Source organism: Sminthopsis crassicaudata, chromosome 5, assembly GCF_048593235.1.
Source record: "Sminthopsis crassicaudata isolate SCR6 chromosome 5, ASM4859323v1, whole genome shotgun sequence".
Classification (NCBI taxonomy): domain Eukaryota; kingdom Metazoa; phylum Chordata; class Mammalia; order Dasyuromorphia; family Dasyuridae; genus Sminthopsis; species Sminthopsis crassicaudata.
Window position 1 is genome coordinate 201,123,151 of NC_133621.1, and position 21,015 is coordinate 201,144,165.

At 34.6% G+C, this 21,015-nt stretch overlaps 1 protein-coding gene across 1 annotated transcript in view; it reads left to right on the forward strand.

The window, feature by feature from the left end:
* Positions 1–21,015, forward strand: part of LOC141543747 (sodium-coupled neutral amino acid symporter 1-like) — a 72,452-nt gene that overhangs the window by 513 nt on the left and 50,924 nt on the right. The window contains exons 2-3 of the mRNA XM_074269451.1: positions 3,081–3,221; positions 8,532–8,647. Of these exons, the coding sequence (XP_074125552.1) occupies positions 3,081–3,221; positions 8,532–8,647 (257 nt within the window). The remainder of the gene's footprint in view (positions 1–3,080; positions 3,222–8,531; positions 8,648–21,015) is intronic.

Sequence of the window (21,015 nt, forward strand, 5' to 3'; positions counted from 1 at the left end):
CGATGAAGAAAACTGAAGAAGTAAGGTATCCAACCTCCCAGCACCTGGACCAAACTTTTCCTCTCACCATTAAAAAGACAGCTAGGAAAGGAAGATGTTGGATTGGAATTTCATGGTGAAATTAGCTTGAGATACAAACCAGTATGGGCTTTATTCTGAAAACCAGAGAAATAAAACAATTAGCTTCTATATGTAGAGATGCAGAATGACTGAGTGGCTACCTAAAAACCCTGGGGAACTTATGAAAATAATTATACTGATGTCCAGAGGGAATAATCTCTCTTTATAATTTCTCTTGTGGGTTTTCTGGATTGTGGAATATTGCACATCCTTCTTTATTGTCTAACACAACTAAAATACAGAACCAGTGGATTATTTTAAAGGAAGGCCAAGCTTTAAATCAGGTCATGGATGGGCACTCTGTAGTGGTTTATCATAATACTTTGTACCTTATTTGAAGAAGTCTTGGAAGAGACTAAAAGATATCCAACTAGATGAGGAAAGCAAAGCTGTGTTCCTGAAAGGAGCTGTCATCCTCCTTCCTGTGATGGCAGGAACTGAGACTCTGTTAGATATGCTGGACCTTGTTGGGAGATGCCAAAGTCAGACTGAGACTCAGGTATTTGCCATTGAAAGGAATGAGGGTCACAGACAAGGCAAAAGTAAGTGTAATAATAATAACAGATAACACTGATCACTGACCTGTGGCCCAAGTCCCAAACTGAGCCTGGCAAAAGGTATGTAAAGGATGCTCGAAGCTAAGAATTAAAGGATCAGCATCTTGCAATGTATTGTACCTCGTGATGGAGAGCAAAGGAATTGGGCTCGTCTAACTGGGCAGCCTCTAAAGAAATCCAGGCCCTTAAAGATTTAGTCCTAATGCTTTCTAATACTTCCAGAGGCTATTGGACTCTGGCAAAGTGTGAATGGCAAAGTCTTCTGAAGACCCTATAGAACCCTGACAGCTGGACACTGGGCCCCTTCATGACAATCACCTCCTTATGAGATTCACAATGTTATTTTTTTTCCCTTTGAAATCATGTGCATTTTAATTTTTGCATTTAAAAACATTATTCTGAGAAGGAGTCTACAGAATTCACCAGCCTGTCAAAAAGGACCAAAAGGAAAGTTACACTGACTCAGTGATCCCATTGTCCCCATTCAGTAGTAGTAAGTTACCCATAAGCCCCTATCTATTAGCTTATCCAGCATCAGAGACGAGGTAAGAAAAAAATGTCCCATCTCTTCTTGCTAATGTGAACCTATCCATATTGAGACTGAAATCAGGTTGAAATCAATTGAGATTGAAATCAGAGTAGACAGGTCCCAATAATTATAGTCCCTGAACATTCCACCCCTTTGTGCAAAATTGGCAAGGATGTCCTAGGACATCAGTGGGACACTTGGACCAAACTAATAGCACTGATGATAAGAAAGGCTAAGTGGGAGATAACATTATTACCCTTCTCTATGAGAATTAGTAAATCCCACAGTTTAAGCTTAGGCAAGGGATAGAATACCTACATTTCATTATAAAGGATTTAGTCATTGAAGATGTGATTGCTCTCCTTCAACTCACTAGTCAGGCAAAGATGAATGGAGACTGAGTATGAACTATAGGAATTTGAATAAAGTCGTTTTGCTGATTAAAGCCTTACTATCTAATATTATAGAGGTGAGAGAAGACATTCAATCCCTCAACCACTTTTGTTTTGCAGTACTTGACTTAGCCAATATGTTTTATTCTGTGACCATATCTTCAGACTCCTATTTGAGGAAACATAATATATTTTCACCAGGCTACCCATGGGATATCTGAATAGTCCCACTATTGCCCATGGTCTGTGGGATTCAGATGACATCTTGGGACCTGAGGGATCCATAAATGACACTACATGGTCAGAGACTCTACTCCTGTCTCTGTCCAAGCCTATCTCACAGCTAAAGTCAAATTCCTAGTCAGTCATGGTTGTCCAATAGCTCCCATAAAACATAAACTCCCTCACAGTGTGTGAAATTTTAGGGTAAATATGGATTTATAAGAACAGGGACATCTCTGTTCTGATTTGAGATTAGCTACTCTCTCACAAAGCTCCCACTAACGTTAAGGGAGTTCAACATCCAGAAAGCATTTCTGGGTTTTGAAGACAATTTATCTGCTCCCACCAAAGAGGGAAATTGGAACTCATATGGGTACAGATGCCTGAAGCATTCTACACAATGGCAGGCCTTCCCCACCCGTGGATCTTTTAGTCCCCAGTACAACCCTACTACTTAGCCCCTCCTTGTCCTTGTCTCATTCTTCAGAGCAAGTCCGATACCCCCAAGGGAATCCTAGACCTTCCAACCACCCCCCCTTTAAGGGGAATCTCTACTGCTTCCCCCTTGTAGTGGTCAGGGACTAGAGAACAGGAGGGTGAATCAATGTGAGGGGCAGACAAAAAAGTCTTTGTGTCATGGAATCCTCTAACCACAGAGAAAAGGAAACATTCTCAGTACCAGTAGCCAGACCATCTCAGGACACCACATTCTGTGCCTGAGCACTCATGGCATGATTCACCATCACCCCCAGACTCTGCCCTCACCTCTCCTGGAAATTACCAAACTGTGGTCTGGGAAGGAGGGGGAGATGAAGGAATTCATCACACTAAGAAATCCCTTCACCCAAGATGGTAGCATCAGCTCCAACCAGGGGCACTGAGCCTTTACCAGAAGGAAATTCAAGTATGTACCTCAACCTTAAATAAGGCAGCAAGCAACACAGAGAACGCCAAAGAAACGTTTTCACTGATGGTACAAAGCACTGATAGACTCATAAATCTGTATATATTACTTGTAGTCCACTAACAACCAATGAACTTATGATCCAGGGGGCAATGACTCCTGGTAAAATACACCACCACTGGCTGGGAAAGAGAAGCCATCCAATATATTCCTTCTGCCCTATTCAAAGGCCCCTGAGACACCCTCCCTGCCTTTATACTAGGCTCTTCTTCTAGCCACCATCTTTTTAATTTCTTGTTTGTTCTCAGTACCAGCTGGAAAGAAATCCCCTGACTTTCTTCTTTCTTTTACATTAGGTGCAGGAGGTGTCGAGGGTGTCGGAGGAGATGCCAGAGGTGCAGGAGGGGGCTGGAGGGCAGCAGGCAGAGCAGGAGCAGCAGAAGGAGGTGCAGCAGGAGATGCAGAAAAAGACACGGTTGTTGAGGGATCAAGATCAGGTATAGCAATTTAGGGTACAGTGGTACAGTGGCCAATTGGGAAATTCCTCAGGAAGACCCCCACCCCAGAAACTCTAGAAGCTTTAACCAATGCAGAAGTCCCCAGATGTGGGCCAAAGAACCATCTAGAACCCAGAGTCAGGACCTAAGCCCCATCAGTCTGGCCTAGGTGCTGTCTTTCCAAGATCCCAAACACTGATAAATCAGCCCTCACAATTGTGTCCCTTTCTCTATCTCATTCTTGGGTACATGGAGTTACTCAGTGATATCTGAACTGACCTTTCTTAACTAGTGAGCACAGCATTCTGTCCAGGTACAAGTGGGGACCATCCAGACTCATGTATGATATATCTCCCATAGTCTGGCCACCTCAAGGTGTCTATGTGACAAATGAAATTTGAAATAACTGAAAAAAAGGGTCAAGGTTTTGAGCATATCAGTTTATTAAGCAATGCATACTAATTGTGTAACAAATCATAACCAGGCCTCTTCAACTTGGTACTGGACCTTAAATACAAAGAAAAAGAGATGTTTATGTATTAAAAGAAAACAATTGACAGAATCTAAACCAGAATAGAAGATTAAATAATCTGATGAACACTGCTGTTTTCTAAAAATATCAGATACTTTAAAATTGGAAAATAATTTCACTTTTTTTTACAATTACAATTTTATATATAAAATCCTTAATCCAATTGTGAAAGCTTATTACTAAATCATACTCAAAGTCTGAATTTCCTTACTAAATTCATTTGGAAGTCCATCCAAATATATGTAGTTCTCAGAGAAAACAGTCTAATCCTGTTACTTTTCCAAAGTTTACTATTCCATTTAATTAGAAAACTTTTACATCACATATTTACTTTATTCTTAAGAAAACTAATTCTTCTGCTTCCCTTAGAAGGATATAATCTTTTAGACAAACATATGTTTGGATTTCAAACAATGTAGCTAATCCATTGGAGTTATGCTCTCTGCAGGACAATTTGAATTCTTAGTATTTTAGCTCAAGAAAGGACCTCAAATCTCCATTACCTTTTCTTGTCAGCTGATCTTCAGATTCTTCCTAAGACATTCAAATGGAAGCAGTTTATTTTTTCTGACATGGCATTGGTAGATTGTCTTTATTTCACAGACATACCACAAGTTCAGCACAATGACTCTGTAGTTTGATAGATAATCATAATACCTCTTCTTTCTTACACTTTTTAGAGCCTTATCATCTGGGTGTATATCCCTGGAAAGTATACTTATCCACAGCATTCAAACTCCACTGAACTGGCCACATTATTCTAAGGCAAAACAAACATTTGCCCAAAAGACTATTTTACAGAGAACTCATGGTCAGACACTCACAGGCTCTCTGAAGAATTTTTGCATTGACTATGAGACATGGGAGGCACTGAAATAGCACCATCCAATAGGCATGCCCTCATCACAAAAGATGCTGTGCTCTATAAGCAAAGCAGAAAGGCAGCAGCTCAAAAAAAATGAAATGGGAAAATTTAGAGACCTCGCTTCTCCAAATGTTAATAGGGACTATTTGTGCCTGATTTGTAGTAGAGCTTTCTAAGTTCATATTGGGTCTGATCAGGCACAGTCAGACACGTCATACATTGACTCCAACATCAAGTCATTTTAGTCCTCTTCATGTACAAAGGACAACAATAATAGGAAGATATTGTCCCTATGTCATTTATCACAAATGATTAATTATTATGATTAAAATGATTATATTTATTAAATTAATTTGATTAAATGATTAATGATTAAAATGACAATATTTTCACTCTTACATCCTTATATAAATTCAGCAGTTACAGTATCAATCAATTAATATACTTAATTTATCATCTCCCAATCACTTCACAATCACTATTCAACTTTGATCCTCACAACAATCCTAGAAAATGGGTATCATTTTCCTCTCTACTGATCAGAAAACTGAGGTAAATAGAGATAAAATCATTTGCTTAGGGTCACACAGCTAATAAGTTCTTGAGACTGGAATGTAACTTAGTTTTCTCTGATCCATGAAATTTTCTAGCTTTTTTTTTTTTTGCACTTGATGCCACAATTAATTGTGGTTATCCATTCAGTCATGATCAGAACTGTCTGGGAGGGTTTTCTTGGCAAAGATATTGAAGTGGTTTGTCATTTCCTTCTCCAATGGAGAACCTAGAGTGAAAGAAAAGGAGAGATTCCAAGTGGCAGCATCAAATTCCCCAATTCCTTGCTTTGGAATTCAAGATTTTAAAACTTCCATGGGTGTATTCCTTGTAGAGCCCTGAATTTACTCATCATATCCCAAACTAATCTTTATTCCATAGAATTTATCCTTTGCAAGTTAGTATATAATTTTATATAACTTCAATTAATTGTAATATTGTTACTTTGGGGGGTTTCTAAGAGCTTGCAAATGTATGCTTTTTTCCTTATTTTCTTTGGTTACATTGATTCTGGTTTATTTAAATAATAAATTCTGTTATATTAAGTTTTGAAAGTTCTATTTTACCTTTCCAAAAGACATTCCTAGTTCCTAATCACTTCCCCCATTCCCATCATTGTCTATTAAATAATGCATACCAATTACATAACAAATTGGAACCAAGCCTCCTCAGCTTGATATTAGACCCCAAATACAGGAGGAGACATGCATTATTGTTCAATTGTTCAGTCATATTTGACTTTTGTGGTACTTTCCTTCCTTTGTTGAAAAATTTATTTATTTAATATTTTCCCCCAGTTATATTTAAAACAGTTTTTTACATTTGTTCTTAAAACTTTTGAGTTCCATAGTCTCTAATTATTCTCACCCCATATCCCATTAAGATACCACATGTGACATTATGCAAAACATTTCCATAAAAGTCATGTTGTGAAAGAAAACATAGCTCTCCCACCCCCCCAAAAAAAAACCATCAAGCAAAACAGTATGTGTGTGTGGGGAGGTGTGTAAAGAGAGAGAGAAAGAGAGAGCACTTCAATATATATTCAGATATAATCAGTTCCTTCTTTGTATATGGATAAAATTTTTCATCATAAGTTTCTCAGAGTAGTTGTGGATTTTTGTACTTACTGCTGAGAATAGCAAAGTCATTCACAGCTGGTCATCCCAGAATATTGCTATTATTTTGTACACAGTGTATTTCACCTCGCTTGAGTTAATGGAGGACTTTACAGGTTTTTCTGAGAGTATTCTGCTCATCATTTTCCACATAACAATAATATTCCATCACAATCACATACTACAATTTATTTAGCCAAATGATGGGTAACTTCTCATTTTTTTGCCCTCAGAAGAGAGCTGCTAAATTTTAGTACATATATATTGATCCTTTTTCTCTCTCTTTTTTTAAGTCACTCTTAGGATTCATGCCTATTAGTTATATTGTTAGATTTTGACACTTTTCTTGATAGTGGAATGGTTTTCCATTTCCTTCTCCAATGGGTCCCCATTTTAACAATGAGGAGCTGAGGCAAAGAGTGGTTAAAAGACATATTAGTTCACACAGCTAACAGGTATCTGAATCTGGCTTTGAACTCAGACTTTCCTGACTTCAGGCCCCGTGCTCTATACATAATACCACCTAAGTACCCCTCTTATGCATTAAAAGAAAATTATTAACAGGATATCAATGAGGAGACAAAATTGGGTGATCTGATTTCTTGGAAGAATGATTAGGGATTTTCTGGGCTGAGAGGAAAATGAATGAGTTTCAAGAGTTGGAAGGGGTGAGAGTGAGTAGGAGGACTTTTCTGGATATGGAACAGGATGTCACTCAATTCCCAGGACTGACAAACAAGTGGAATTTACAGAATAAAACTCAGGTCTCAATGTAGAATCAGTTTTACAAGAGTTATGTCAGCTTGATCCACACAATTCTTACAATTCCCTTATCTAAATTCACAAATTCACAAATTTCACAAGCACCCTCTAGGGATAATAAGAGCATGTGAAACTCCAACTGTGTAAATCTCTCTAAATTTACTGACCTGTTTTGCAAATAGTGTTCTGAAAAGGCTGGACTATTATTAGTTTAAGCCATTATATAGGCTCTCTATCAAAGAACAGTCTCCACATGGCAATGGTCAAAGTTGCTGCTTCTGTATAGAACCTTAACTAGTACAGGGTATGTTACAACCCATCAACATTTGGGGAAGAATGAGTCACCCAACACAGCTATTGGCTATACACTTAACCTCGCCAAATCTTTGCAACTAGATAAGGGAAAAACATCAGTCATCCACTGACCATGAATTACTTTATCCCAACAGCACAGGGGACTACATAACATTCCTGACATCAGGAATGCTCTTAACACATATGCTGCTGAAAAAGTTGAAAAAGTCATGCAATTGTTGTGATTCCCCTAAAAGGCCTACCTTCCTTCCTTCCTTCCTTCTTTTTTTCTTTATTCCTTTCCTCCCTTCCTTCCCTCCTTCCTTTTTTCCTTCCTTCATTCCATTCTTTCCTTCTTCCCTCCCTCTCTTCCTTCTTTCTGCCTTCTTTACTTTTCTTCCTTTCCTGTTTTCCTTCCTGTTTTCCTTCCTTCCTTCCTTCCTTCCTTCCTTCCTTCCTTCCTTCCTTCCTTCCTTCCTTCCTTCCTTCCTTCCTTCCTTCCTTCCTCTTCCTTCTTTTTCTTAGATAACAACTCATATTTTTATAGTATGTTAAGGTATTTAAAGCAATTTATACACGTTATTTCATTTAACCCTTACCAGTGGTCCTCAAACTTTTTAAATAGGGGGCCAGTTCACTGTCCCTCAGACTGTTGGAGGGCCGGACTATAGTAAAAACAAAAGCTCACTCTCTCTCTCTGCCCCTCAGCCCATTTGCCATAACCCAAAGGGCCACATAAAACGTCCTCAGCAGGCTGCATCTGGCCAGCAGGGCCATAGTTTGAGAACTCCTGCTTATAACAATCCTCTGAGTAATAAAAATAGTTAATATTTACATATTAGTTTGTGGTTTGTAGAGTGCTTTATTATCTTATTGTATCTTACCAAAGAGTAGTTGTTATTATTATCTTTATTTTACATATGAAAAAGCAGCTCAGAGAAACTAACTTGCTCAGAAATGGAGACACGATTCCTGACTTCATATCCACTATTTTACACTATTATCTTTCAAATCCATATTTATTCCATTGTCCATTGTATTAGCCTATGCTTTATATCACAAGTATTGTTTTTTTAAATATAGTGCAAAATAAACTCCTGCCTCAAATGATCTTTTGTGTTCATGTTGTATTGTAAAATGTGTTATTTATTTGGCTTCTTACTGTTTTTTTTTTTCCCTTTATGCAGCTGGAAGGAACTTCCTCAATTGGCATGTCTATTTTTAATCTAGCCAACTCCATTTTGGGCAGTGGAATTTTAGGACTTTCCTATGCTCTAGCAAACACAGGAATCCTATTCTTTTTGTAAGTATCAATAATGAAGTGAGTATTATTACATTTTTAGATTGGAATAAGATTGGAAAACATTTTAGATCATTCAGAATTTTTTGATTTTCTTGCTATTATCAGCATATATTAGGTAGTACTCTATATTATATATATGCATGTATATATTGTAGATATCTATAATATATAGATTATATTTATAATCTATAATATTTCATTTGATCCTCACAATGACCCTGTGAGATATAAAAGTATAATTATCCTCATTTTGTAGGTGTAGAAACTCAGCTATAGAAAAGTTGACTTGTCAGTAAGAGGAAAAATTCATGTTTTCTAACTTTAAATTGCTGCTTTGTCTATCTTACTATGGCTGTCTCTCATTAACTTGACTGATTCACTAGTTTTTCCTCAAAAAAATTCTAAAGTTAATGTCTGGCAATTAGGTGTGACAGTCTCAACATGACTATTATTTGATTCCTTAGAGTTCGCCTAATAAGGAAAAAGGAAAAGGAAAACCATGTTTTAAAAGAGTACTGTGCCATGTATCATAATAACATTTGAAAATGGAAATGTAATATATGTTGTCTTTGTGATTTCAAAACTAGTTCATATGGACCTGGTGGTCATTTGAATTCAGCTAGAACTGTTATGTGTTCTCTTATTATCTCCTTACTATTAACCTCTAACAGATAACTTTCAACTTTCTATTAACTATTTTGTTATAATTAAAGAGAAAACAAAATTAAAATAAACTTGAATAGTTTTGCTTTTTCTTTGTTATCCATTATTATTGTCACATCCATGGGACCTTCTCTCAATTGTTGTGTAGGAATGATATGATTTTCAGTGTGTTAGAAAGAGACAATAAAATTCTAGATTCTCAGTTCTGATAACTGATTTCTTGTGGAATTTTGGAGTCACTTTCATCTCCCTCTGTATGTGAGACTTCTACTTCCTTTTGCTCCTACCTGATCTCCAGCCTCAGGTAAGAAGAGGAATGATCACTCTCCCTCTATCTCCTGTTACATATAGCCCCTGGAATGGAAACTGATGGAAGAGGAAAAAGAAAAATAGTGGGGAGTGAGACTTCTGACTCCTGCTATGCAGGTCTATCTCTAGGCGCACTTGGCCCCCGAAAGAATAAAGGGAGGAAAATTAGTGGGAAACAGGAGTTCTATCTCTTGTTACACTGTCTCCTCTCTTTTGAGAGGAAAAAAATGGGAAACATTGTAACCTCTCTTTTTAAGATTTGTGTAATCCATATTTACCAACAAATCAAAATTCTAGTCTCTGTAGAACTCTATGTCATTCTTCAGTTGTTTCAGGCCTGGCTCACAATTTTTCTCTCCCATCCAACTCCTGCCTTCACGGTGAAGGACTTCAGCATCCATAATGACTTTCCCTCAAACACCATAACTACTTGTTTCTCAACCAGTTTATTTCCTGTGAACTACTTTTCCCTTCTCCTACCTCACTTTAGCCACTCATAAAAATGGTCATACTCCTGATCTTGCCATCTCCCAAATATTCATCACCTTCATTTTCAAGAGGTCTTGAATCTTTTTATTTAATCATAATCTATTGGCTTTCCATGCCTCCTTCTGCCTTCTCTTATCAATCATTAGTCTCCATCAATATTGTGACCTCCAGTCCCTTCATTCATCAAGTGCCTCCCAGACCATCACTCCTGTACTAGTGACTTTCTCCTATTTTCTCCATCTTGACTCAATTCATATCTGTAGCATCATCTTCTCCTTAGTCCCTGGGCCACTTATCATATTACCCATTGTTCCCTGCCAAGTCTGAGCCTTGGATCATTCCCACTGTCCGATACCTTATGCTGCTGAACACTTATGCTGCTGAAAAAAGGTTGAAAAAGTCATGCAATTGTTGTGATTCCCCTAAAAATTTGTTATACTGATTTCTCATTGCTGTTCAGCATCAATTCACTCTTCCAGTCTTCACAACCAGCTCTCCCAAACCTCAACCCTTCTCAAATGCTCTCCCTCCTCTCATCTTCTCAACTGAAAACCTCATTTAATATTTTACAGGAAAAAAATGAGGCTTTCTGATGCCTCTTTTTTCCTTCCTCCTTCATCTATCATCACTTAGGTCCCTTCTGTCACTCATTCTTCCTTCATCTCACATGATGATTGGGCCTTACTCCTTACTAAGGTTCATATCTCTTCATGTCAAAATTTTATTTCATCCACTCTCCAACAGATTTCTTTCTCTGTTATTCCCCTTTTCTCACTGATATACACTCTTTCCATTTGTTAGCTCCTTCCCTACAGCCCACAAATATATCCATGTTTTCCCCAGCCTCAAACTCTCACTTGGTCCTTTCATCCCTATTAACTTCCAACATTCTGCCATTTATTGCTAAACTCCTTGAGAAGTCCATTTACATAGATGCCTCTTATTTTTCTCTCTTCAAATCCCCAGAACTAACTCTGAAAACAACAGCATGAAAAAACCTAAATCTTGAGACTGTGCCTCTCTTTTACCACCCAGGGCAACAGAGCCCAACTCTAACATAGAGTTCAAAGTCAGGAAATAGGTGGGGAAAAATGTGTAAGTAATAACAATAAAATAATTTGATCATAAAAAGATACTATGGTGCCAGGAAAAATAGAACACAAATTTAGAAGAAGATTACAATGTGAAAATGACTACTCATGAAGCCACAAAGAAAAATGCAAATTAAACTCCTAGAAGAGTAAAGAAAATAAATTAGGGAAAGAAGTGATACAAGAAAATTGTGAAAAGAAAATTAATAGTATAGTAAAAGAAGTACAAAAATTCACTGAAGAAAATAATTCTTTGAAAAGAGGTTAAATGGTGCAGTGAGTAGACCACTGGGTTTAGAATCAGGAAGATCTGAATTCAAATCCTGTCACAGACACTTAACTATGTGACCCTGAGCAAGACACTAAGTCCTTATTTGTCCCCAATTTTTCATTTATTAAACAAGGACACATTGAAAAAGGAAACAGCAAGCCATTTCAGTATATTTGTCAAGAAAATACCATAGAAAAGTCCATGGAGTCACAAAAAATCAGACACGAGTGAACAACAAAAAATAAAATTTTAAAAAGCAGAATAGAATTTTCCTATAGAGAAAGGGTATAAAAGCTCAGTGAAGAAAATAATTTCTTAAAAATTAAAAACTGGGCAAGTGGAAGCTGATGATTTCAAGGGATATCAAGAAATCAAATCAAAAGAATTTTAAAAATAGAAAATGTGAAATATCTTATTGGAAAAACAACTGACCTGAAAAATATATCTAGGAGGTATCATTTAAGAATTACTGAATTACCTGAAAACCATGATCAAAAAGAGACTTAAATATCATCATTCAAGAAATTATAAAGGAAAGCTTCCCTGATAGCATAAAACCAGTTGGTAAGTAAGAAACTGAAGGAATCCACTGATCATCTCCTAAAAGAGTTCCCAATAAGACGGCTCCTAGAAATATTGGAACTCCCAGAACTCCCAGATCAAAGAGAAAATGCTGCAAATAAACAAAAACAAAAAAAATTCAGGGAGAAATAGATATTCAATGACTTAGAGAACTTTTAATCATTGATGAGAAGAAGATTGAAGTGAGCATAAAACTTCATTTTCAAATACAATACTCGAGAAAAACATAAGGTAAAGAGAAAAGAGAAAATAAAAGGGATACAACAAGATTAAATTGTGTGTATCTTTACATAGGAAGATGATACTTGTAACTTTTAAGAATTGTGTCATTATTAGGGCAGTCAGAAAAAGAAATATAGAGGATGTGGGTATAATGATATCCATAAAATAAAAATTAAGCATGAGAAAAAAGATTTCACTGGAAGAAGAGATAGCAAAAAAAAAACCACTATCATGGTGGAGAAAAAATGGAAGTAGGTGGGCATTTCTTGAACATTTTTCTCATTGGAATTGATTCAAAAAGGAATAACACACATAATCATTTATGTATAGAAATCTATCTTACCTATAGGAAAGTAATAAAGGGGATGTACACAGAAAGGAGACAGGAACTGATAGAAAGGAGGGCAGATTAGGGGAGATCATAGTCAAAAGAAAAATGCTTTTAGGAGGGACAGGATTGAAAGAGAGACAGACTGATGGAGACAGACAGAGAGACAGAGAAACACAGAGAAAGAAACACGCAGAAGAGTAAACAGGAAAAATAAAATGGAAGGAAATATACTGAATCATAATATGAATGTGAATGGATTGAACTTACAAAATAAAAATGAATAGCAGGATGCATTCAATAATATTTACAAGAAAAACATTTGAAAGCAGAGAGATAAAGGGTAAAGAAAAAGGGGCTGAAACAGTCTGCTATGCTTCAGATGAAGAAAAATAAAACAGGGGTAATAATCATAATCTTAGACAAAGCAAAAATAAAGCTAAAAGAGATAAAGGAAACAACATCTTGCTCAAAGGTACTATAGACAATGAAGTAATCTATCAATCCAAATCATATATGCACTGAATTTCATAGCAGACATATTTTAAAAGAAGAAATAAAACTATAAGAGGAAATAAACAAAATTATACTAGGAGGGGACCTCAACTTTCCCCTATAAGAACTAGATGAATCTAACTAAAAAAAAAATAAGCAAGAAGTTAAGGAGATGATTAAAGTTTTAGAAAAGTTAAATATGATGAATTTCTGGGGGAAACTGAATAGAGAGAGGAAAGAATATACCTTTTTTTAGTAGTGCATGGAACTTACACAAAAAATTTAGCATCTATTAGGGCACAAAAACGTCATAAGCAAATGCAAAAAGGCAGAAATATTATATGCAAACAATAATGCAATAAAAACTTTTTAATAAAAGATCATGGAAAGATAGATACAAATTTAATTGGAAAGTAAATAATCTAAAACTAAAATCTAATCTCATTAAAAAGAATGACATAAATGAGACAGCATCCCAACATTCATAGGGATGTAGCTACAGAAATACTTAGGGAAATTTTTATATCTCTAAACTCTTACATCAGTAAAATTGGGAAAGAGCTGATCAATGAATGGGGCATACAACTAAAAGAACTATAAAAATCCCCAATTAAACATCAACATAAAAATCTTGAACATTAAAGGAGAGATTAATAAAATTGAAAATAAAATTATTGAATTAATAAAAGTAAGAGCTTGTTTTATGAAAAAAAGATAAAATAAACAAACTATTGTTTAATTTGATTTTTAAAAAAAGGAAAAACAAATTACCATATCAAAAATAAAAAGGGTGAATTTACCACCAATGAAGAGAAAAATAAAGCAAAATTTGAGGGCTATTTTATCCAACTTTATGTTAACAAATCCAACAATCTAAGTGAAATAAATGAATATTTACAAAAATATAAATTGCCCAGATCAACAGAATAGGAAGTAGAATGCTTAAGTAACCTTATCTTTTAAAATTGAATAAGCCATTAATAAGTTCCCTACTGAAACCCCTTTTCCCAAGGCCAAATGGTTGCATTAAGAGAATTCTATCCAAACATTTAAAAAAACAATTCTAATACTATATAAAATGTTTTTTAAAACATACAATAGTAAATGGCCATAGTAATCTAGTTTTTGATAACATAATCCAAGCTTTTGCAACAAATCAGTATTTGACAAAAATTGCTGGAAAGAAGTTTGGCAGAAACTAGTCATAGACTAGAATCTCATACCATATTATATAATTTATTTAGAAATAAAAGGTAATATCATAAGCAAATTAGGAAAGCATGGAAAATTTTACCAATCAGATCTAGAAAAGGGAAGAATTTATGACCAAGTAACAAATAGAGAGCATTACAAAATGTAAACTGGATAATTTTATTAATGTTTTTACATGAACAAAACTAATGCTGCCAAGATTAGAAGAAAAGCAAGAAACTGGGTGGAGAGAATATAATAGGTGTCTTGTAAAGGCCTCTTTTTAAAAAATATGTAGATAACTGAATCAAATTTATAAGAATATAAGTCATTCCCCAATTGATAAATAATCAAAAGTATATAAACAGGCAGTTTTCAGAATAAATCAAAGAGGTGTTACAGTGGAAGGGAAGATGGGTAAAGATGGTTTTTGGGGAATGCTTGAACTTTACTGTCATAGTTATTGGCTCAAAGAGCGAATTACATACTCAGTTGGATATAGAAATTTATTTTACACTATAGGGGAGTAGAAGAGGAAAGGGATAGGAAAAGGGAGGAGCTGATATAAGGCACAGCTGACTAGGGGAAACAGTGGTCAGAAGTAAAACTTTTGAAAAAGTTCAGAATAAAAAGGAAAAATGGAGAAAGGAAGATGGAGAGAAATACACAGTGATCATAATTGTTAAACCATTATACCTAGTTTCTCTTGATAAAGGCCTCATTTTTAACTATATGAAAAACTAAGTGAATTTTATAAGATTACCAGCTATTCCACAATTGATAACCATAAAAGGATATGAACAGCCAATTTTTAAATAAATGAAATCAAAGTAATCTATAGTTAAATAAAAATGCTCTAAATCATTATTGAGTAGAGAAATGCAAATTAAAACAATTTTGAGGTACCACTTCACAGGTGGCAAAATTGGATCATTAATGCATTGTTGATGGCATTGTGAACAGATCTAGCCATTCTGAAGAGCAATTTAGAATTATGCCCAAAGAACTATCAAACTGCCTTTGACTCAGTAATACTACCACTAGTTCTGTATTCCATAGGGATAAAAGAAAAAGAAAATACACACCTACATACATACACACACACACACACACACACACACACACACAATATTTATAGTAGTACTTTTTGTGATGGTAAAGAATTTGAACTTGAATAGATGCCTATCATTTGGGAAATACCCAAACAAGTTGCAGTATATGATTGTGCTAGAATACTACTGTGCTATAAGAAATGATGAGTAGAAGGCTTTCAGAGAAATCTTGGAAGACATATATGAATCGATGCAAAGTGAAGTGAGAAAAACCAGAGAAGCTTGTATAAAGTAATAGCAATATCATATGATAATCAACTTTTATTAATTTAGTTATGCTCAGCAATACAATGATATAAGATAATGCCAAAAATGACATACATCTCTATAGAAAAGAAACTATAGTGGAGGTTTTAAACTTTTTTAAAATTGCTTGCCTTCTCAAGCAAAGGGAGAGGTAATAAAGGAAGGGGAGAATTAAAAAACAAAAAAATACAATAGAGCAATAGATCAAATAACTGGACCTTAGGAGTCTACTTGACAAGAGATTCACAGTAACCAATGAACAAAATTACAAAATATTTCTCAAAGATTTAAATATCTTAAGAAATATTCACTCAATATAATTAAACTGATACTACCTAAATTAATTTACTTATTAGCTAATTTACCAATAAAATGTCAAAGAATTACTTTATAGGACTAGGAAATATAATTAAAACAGTTATCTGGAGGAAAGAAAAGTCAATATCAAGGAAATTGATGAAAAGAAAAGAGAAAAAAGGGGATACCAGATATAAACATTTACTATAAAACTAAAATTGTCAAAACAATTTGGAACTGAGTTAAGATATTGAGGATTTGATCAGTGGAACCAATTAGAAACAAATGAGTATATTTACGTAATATTTATCAAACCAAAAGATATCAGCTATTGGGGTATAAATTCACAATGTAAAACACTGGGGAAATTAAAGAGTTATCTAGCTGATAATAGGCACAGACTAATATCTTACAATGTAAATCAACATAAACTCTAAAAGATAATTTTTACAGCATTAAAGAAATTGTATTTCATATCTATGAATAGAAGAATTTATGACTAAATGAGATTTTTTTCATATGAAATAAATCATATGAAATGAGGCACAGCTGAATGGGGGAAACAGTGGTCAGAAGTAAAACTTTTGAAAAAGTTCAGAATAAAAAGGATAAATGGAGAAAGGAGGATGGAGAGAATATAATAGGTGTCTTATAAAGGCCTGCTTTTCACAAACAGCCAATGGAATCAAAATTAGGAGAAAAACAAGAAACTGGATAAAACCCTAATAGCAATTTTATAAAGGTCTCACTTCTTAAATATATACAGAACTAAGTCAAATAATAAAAGAGCCATTCCTTATTGATAAATGGTCAAAGGATATGAATAGGTAGTTTTCAAAGGAAGAAATAAAAGCTCTCAATAGCCATATTTCTAAAAATCCTTTAAATCACTGATAATTATGCAAACTAAAACAACTCTGAGCACTACCTATAAGATTGGCTAAGATGACAGAAAAGAAACTGATAAATACAGGAGGGGTTTTAGGAAATTCACTATACCAATATACTATTAGTGGAACTGTAAACTGGTCTAATCATTGGGAAAGCAATTTGGAACTATGCCCAAGAAGCTATTAAACCATGCCTACTTTTTTACTCAGCAATGCTTTTAATAGATCTATATCCCGAAGAGATTTTCCAAAGAGGAAAATATATAGCATATCTTTTTGTGGTGGTCAAGAATCAGAAACTGGAATGACACCTATCACTTGGGAAATGATTAAATAAGTTATGGTATCTGAATATGATAGAATAATGTGCTGAAAAATGAAGAGTATGGTTTAGAAAATTCTGGGAATTCTCTATGAACTAATTCAAAATGAAGGGAGCATAACCTTGAAAATAATTTAAACAATAACTAATATTATAAAAGTAATCAATTTTCAAAGATTCATTCTCTCTGAATCACACAATGACCAACTATGATTTCATGATGAAACATTCTGTCTCATAGCAAAAAAAGAACTAATGGACTCAGAGTGTAGAATAAAGTATATATAGACAGAAAAATTTTATATAGCTCATGTGGAAATGTATTTTTCAAGTCTGTGTGTGTGTGTGTGTGTGTGTGTGTGTGTAATGAGTTTTGTTTTTCTTGCCTTCTCAATGGGTAGGAAAGGAATAGGGACATAGAAATAATTTGGAAATAAAATATTTTAAGTGTTTATGCATTAAAAACATAATATTCAAATAAAAAATAAGCACCAATATTCATTAGAAATATTGGTCTATAGTTTTTCTTCTATTCTGACTCTTGCAAGTATAGGTATTAAGATCATATTTGTATCAGAAAAAGCATTAGATAAGATCTCTTCTGATTATTTCAAAAAGCTTATGTTATATTGGAACTAAATATTCTTCCAAATGTTTGAATTCATTTGCAAATTCTTCTGGTCTTGAGAGCTCATTTATGGCTTATCCAATTTCTTTTCTTTTCTTTTTTTGGGATAATGAGTTATTTGAAAAAAGCATATACAAACACATGAATATTATGTGTGGAGTTTGTTGCTTTTAACAGCTTATGCAATTACATTTTTTATTTCTCTATTTTATTCCCAAAATTTTTGCCAGAGGAAAGTGTGTATGTATGTGTGTGTGTGTATGTGTGTGTGTGTGTGTGTGTGTGTGTGTGTGTGTGTGTTTTGGGATCCATTGGGTGTCACTGGCATGGGCAATTTTAAGTATACACACTCCCTCTATTGCTTGCCATAAAGAACAACAACTTGTCTACTACCTAATTGTTTTTCTGGCTTTTGAGCAGGCCAACTGAGCATATTCAATAAAAGTATCATCTGTTTAGTTGTACAACAAATTTATATATTTATGTCCAAAATGGAAACAGATGTTAATTTTAATCAATGTGTTATATTTCTATAGTCCTCTCACTCTGTCCTCTAAATGTATCCATTGTATTAAATTGCTTCTTTCAAAAAATTTCCTCTAAACAATTTTAAACAATTTTAATAATATCTAGACTTCATTCCCTATAATAGCTAAATCACTAATATCTAGACTTCATTATAGTAGCAAATATTTTTAGAATTTGAAAGGTGGATTTATTAAATGAGTGTTTTGTAATAAAAAGAGATCACAAAATCACAGAATTTTGTAGTTGGAAGGAACATCTAATTCAACCCAAACTTCCAAAACATCTCTCTCCCTCTCTCTCTCTCTCTCTCTCTCTCTCTCTCTCTCTCTCTCTCTCTCTCTCTCTCTCTCTCTCTCTCTCTCTCTCTCTCTCTCTCTTTCTCTCTCTCTCTCTCTCCAATTCCATATTTTAATTGTTAGGAAGTTTTCCTTCTATCAGTTCACAAGATCCTAAGCCATTTACCATCCAGACTACCTTTCTTAATTTGTTTTGCAAGGTAATTGGGGTTAAATGACTTGCTTAGAGTCACACAGCTAGGAAATATTAAGTGTCTGAAGCAATTTAAATTCAGGACTTTCTGATTCCTTCTGATTACCTACTTCATACTACTAGTCAGGATTTTCTCCCCTAAAACATGGTACCTAGAACTGAACACAAAACTGCATTGGGATTACAGCTTCCTTTTTATTGTAAGCTAGTTCATTTTTAAAACCAAGGTCACATTAATATTTTGGTCTTCTATATCAAACTCATATTGATTATTTATTAAACCATTAAAGTCCCTACATCTTTTTAAAGAATAATGTCTAATTAGGACAAGTAGGTAGTACAGTAGATAGAGCACCAGCCCTGAAGTAAGGAGGACCTGAGTTCAAATCTAGTCTCAGAAACTTATTTCCTATCTGAGTGACCCTGGGAAGTCACTTAACCCCAATTGTATCAGCAAAAATAACAATAATAATGTCAAATTGTGCTGCCTACTTCTTGTACTTTTGAAGTTGATTTTTCTGAACCAAGGGGTAAGAAACCTTTATATTTATTCCTATTATATATTAATTTAGAGGCAGTGTGACATTATAAAGAACCTAAGTTAGTTTTAGAAAAAAACTAGATTAAAATCTTGTCTACAACACTAGAAATGTGAGGTTCAAACAAGTAACTCAAACCTCTGAGAACTCCAGTCAAATCTCTAAGCCTATAAATTATAGCTTAAGAATCACATCTTCATTAATGTAGAAAATTTCTACATTGAATTCCTCTCCTCAACAAAATCACACGTCCAGACAAAAAATCTGATATGAATACAATTTGGGTTTTTAGGAATTAATAAAATAACAAATATAGTGGATCCAAATAGATCCCAAGGGCACTCAACTGGAGATCTATTTCTAAGCTGATTTTGAGCCACTAATGACTGATTTGGGGAATCCAGTCTTTCATTTAGTAATGGCAATAATTTGGGTAATATCTAGTTTCAAAAAAAACTGTCACACAGTCTCAAAGGGACAAAGAGATCTTGAGATTGAATAAACTAATGAAAATTAGTTTGAAATGTTAGTTGATGAAAATGAATGTGCTTGGATCTTTTCTCTTAAAAGAAAGCTTTATTCTTAAAATGTGATGGTGCTAGTTTACCATGAAGAAAAGTGACATACAACTGTGACTATAGGAGAGAATGGCAAATGTTAGCAAATCCCAACTCATATAGGCATGAAGGCAAGATACTTTTTTTTTTAAACAGTGGAGGTAACACTATAGCCCAGGTCTCTCCCAGAGCTACTCAACAAAGAACCTCAGAATAAGGAAATCTAAGGAAAAATCAGAGTTAATCATTTTTTTTTCATACAAGACAAACATAAAGATATAGATTTTGTTTGAGGACAATAGGAATAAAATCATAGAATCTTACAGCACAGGGCCTGAATTGAGGCTTTTAGTTGCTCACCAAGAAAAGAAGGTGTCCTGTATCTAGCAGGGATGGGCCTGATAATGTGCAGGAAGTAGGAATAAAGGCCAAACTCTGCTTCTCTTTCTCTTGATTGCTTCCTTACTGCCTACAAATACTTTCATAAATCTAAAACTCAAATGAGATTTCTGTAGGAAATAACTGGAAAAGCAATGAAACTGGGGAGAAACAGACAGCAAAGGTGCCTTTTGCTCAGATGGTGTCTGGGAAAGTCACTGAGAGGATCTTAAACATAGCAAATGAGCAACTGAGAACCTCAGTCCTGGTTTAGTAGCAGAACAGGTCAATGAGACAGCTTACAATCTCAGCTCAGAAGGCAAATTCTGGGTTAAATTTGTTATAATATAACAAACTTATATTTCAGCGACCTGAATAGTGCCATTGGAGCTGGAAAGCCCTGTCCCTTATTGTTCTAGAACTCAAGGGTAAGGAAGAAGGTGAGCATTTCCAGCAAAGATGTCAAATTTTAAATATTTTATTAAAATAATAAAGACATTTTTAGTTACTTAAAATGAAATTGGAGTTTATTTCTTTGGTGGATTTTTTAAAATTTAGTCTGTTGTGTTTAATGATTTTCTTTAGTGGATTTTTTTTTTTTGCATTTGGCCAATTGTGTTTAAGGAATTGATTTCTTCAGGCTCTTTCCAAGCTGTTGACTCTCTTACATAACCCTCATTTCTTTTTCTCATTTTTTATCTACTTCTTTTATTGGCCTTTTGAAGTCTTTTATGAGCATTT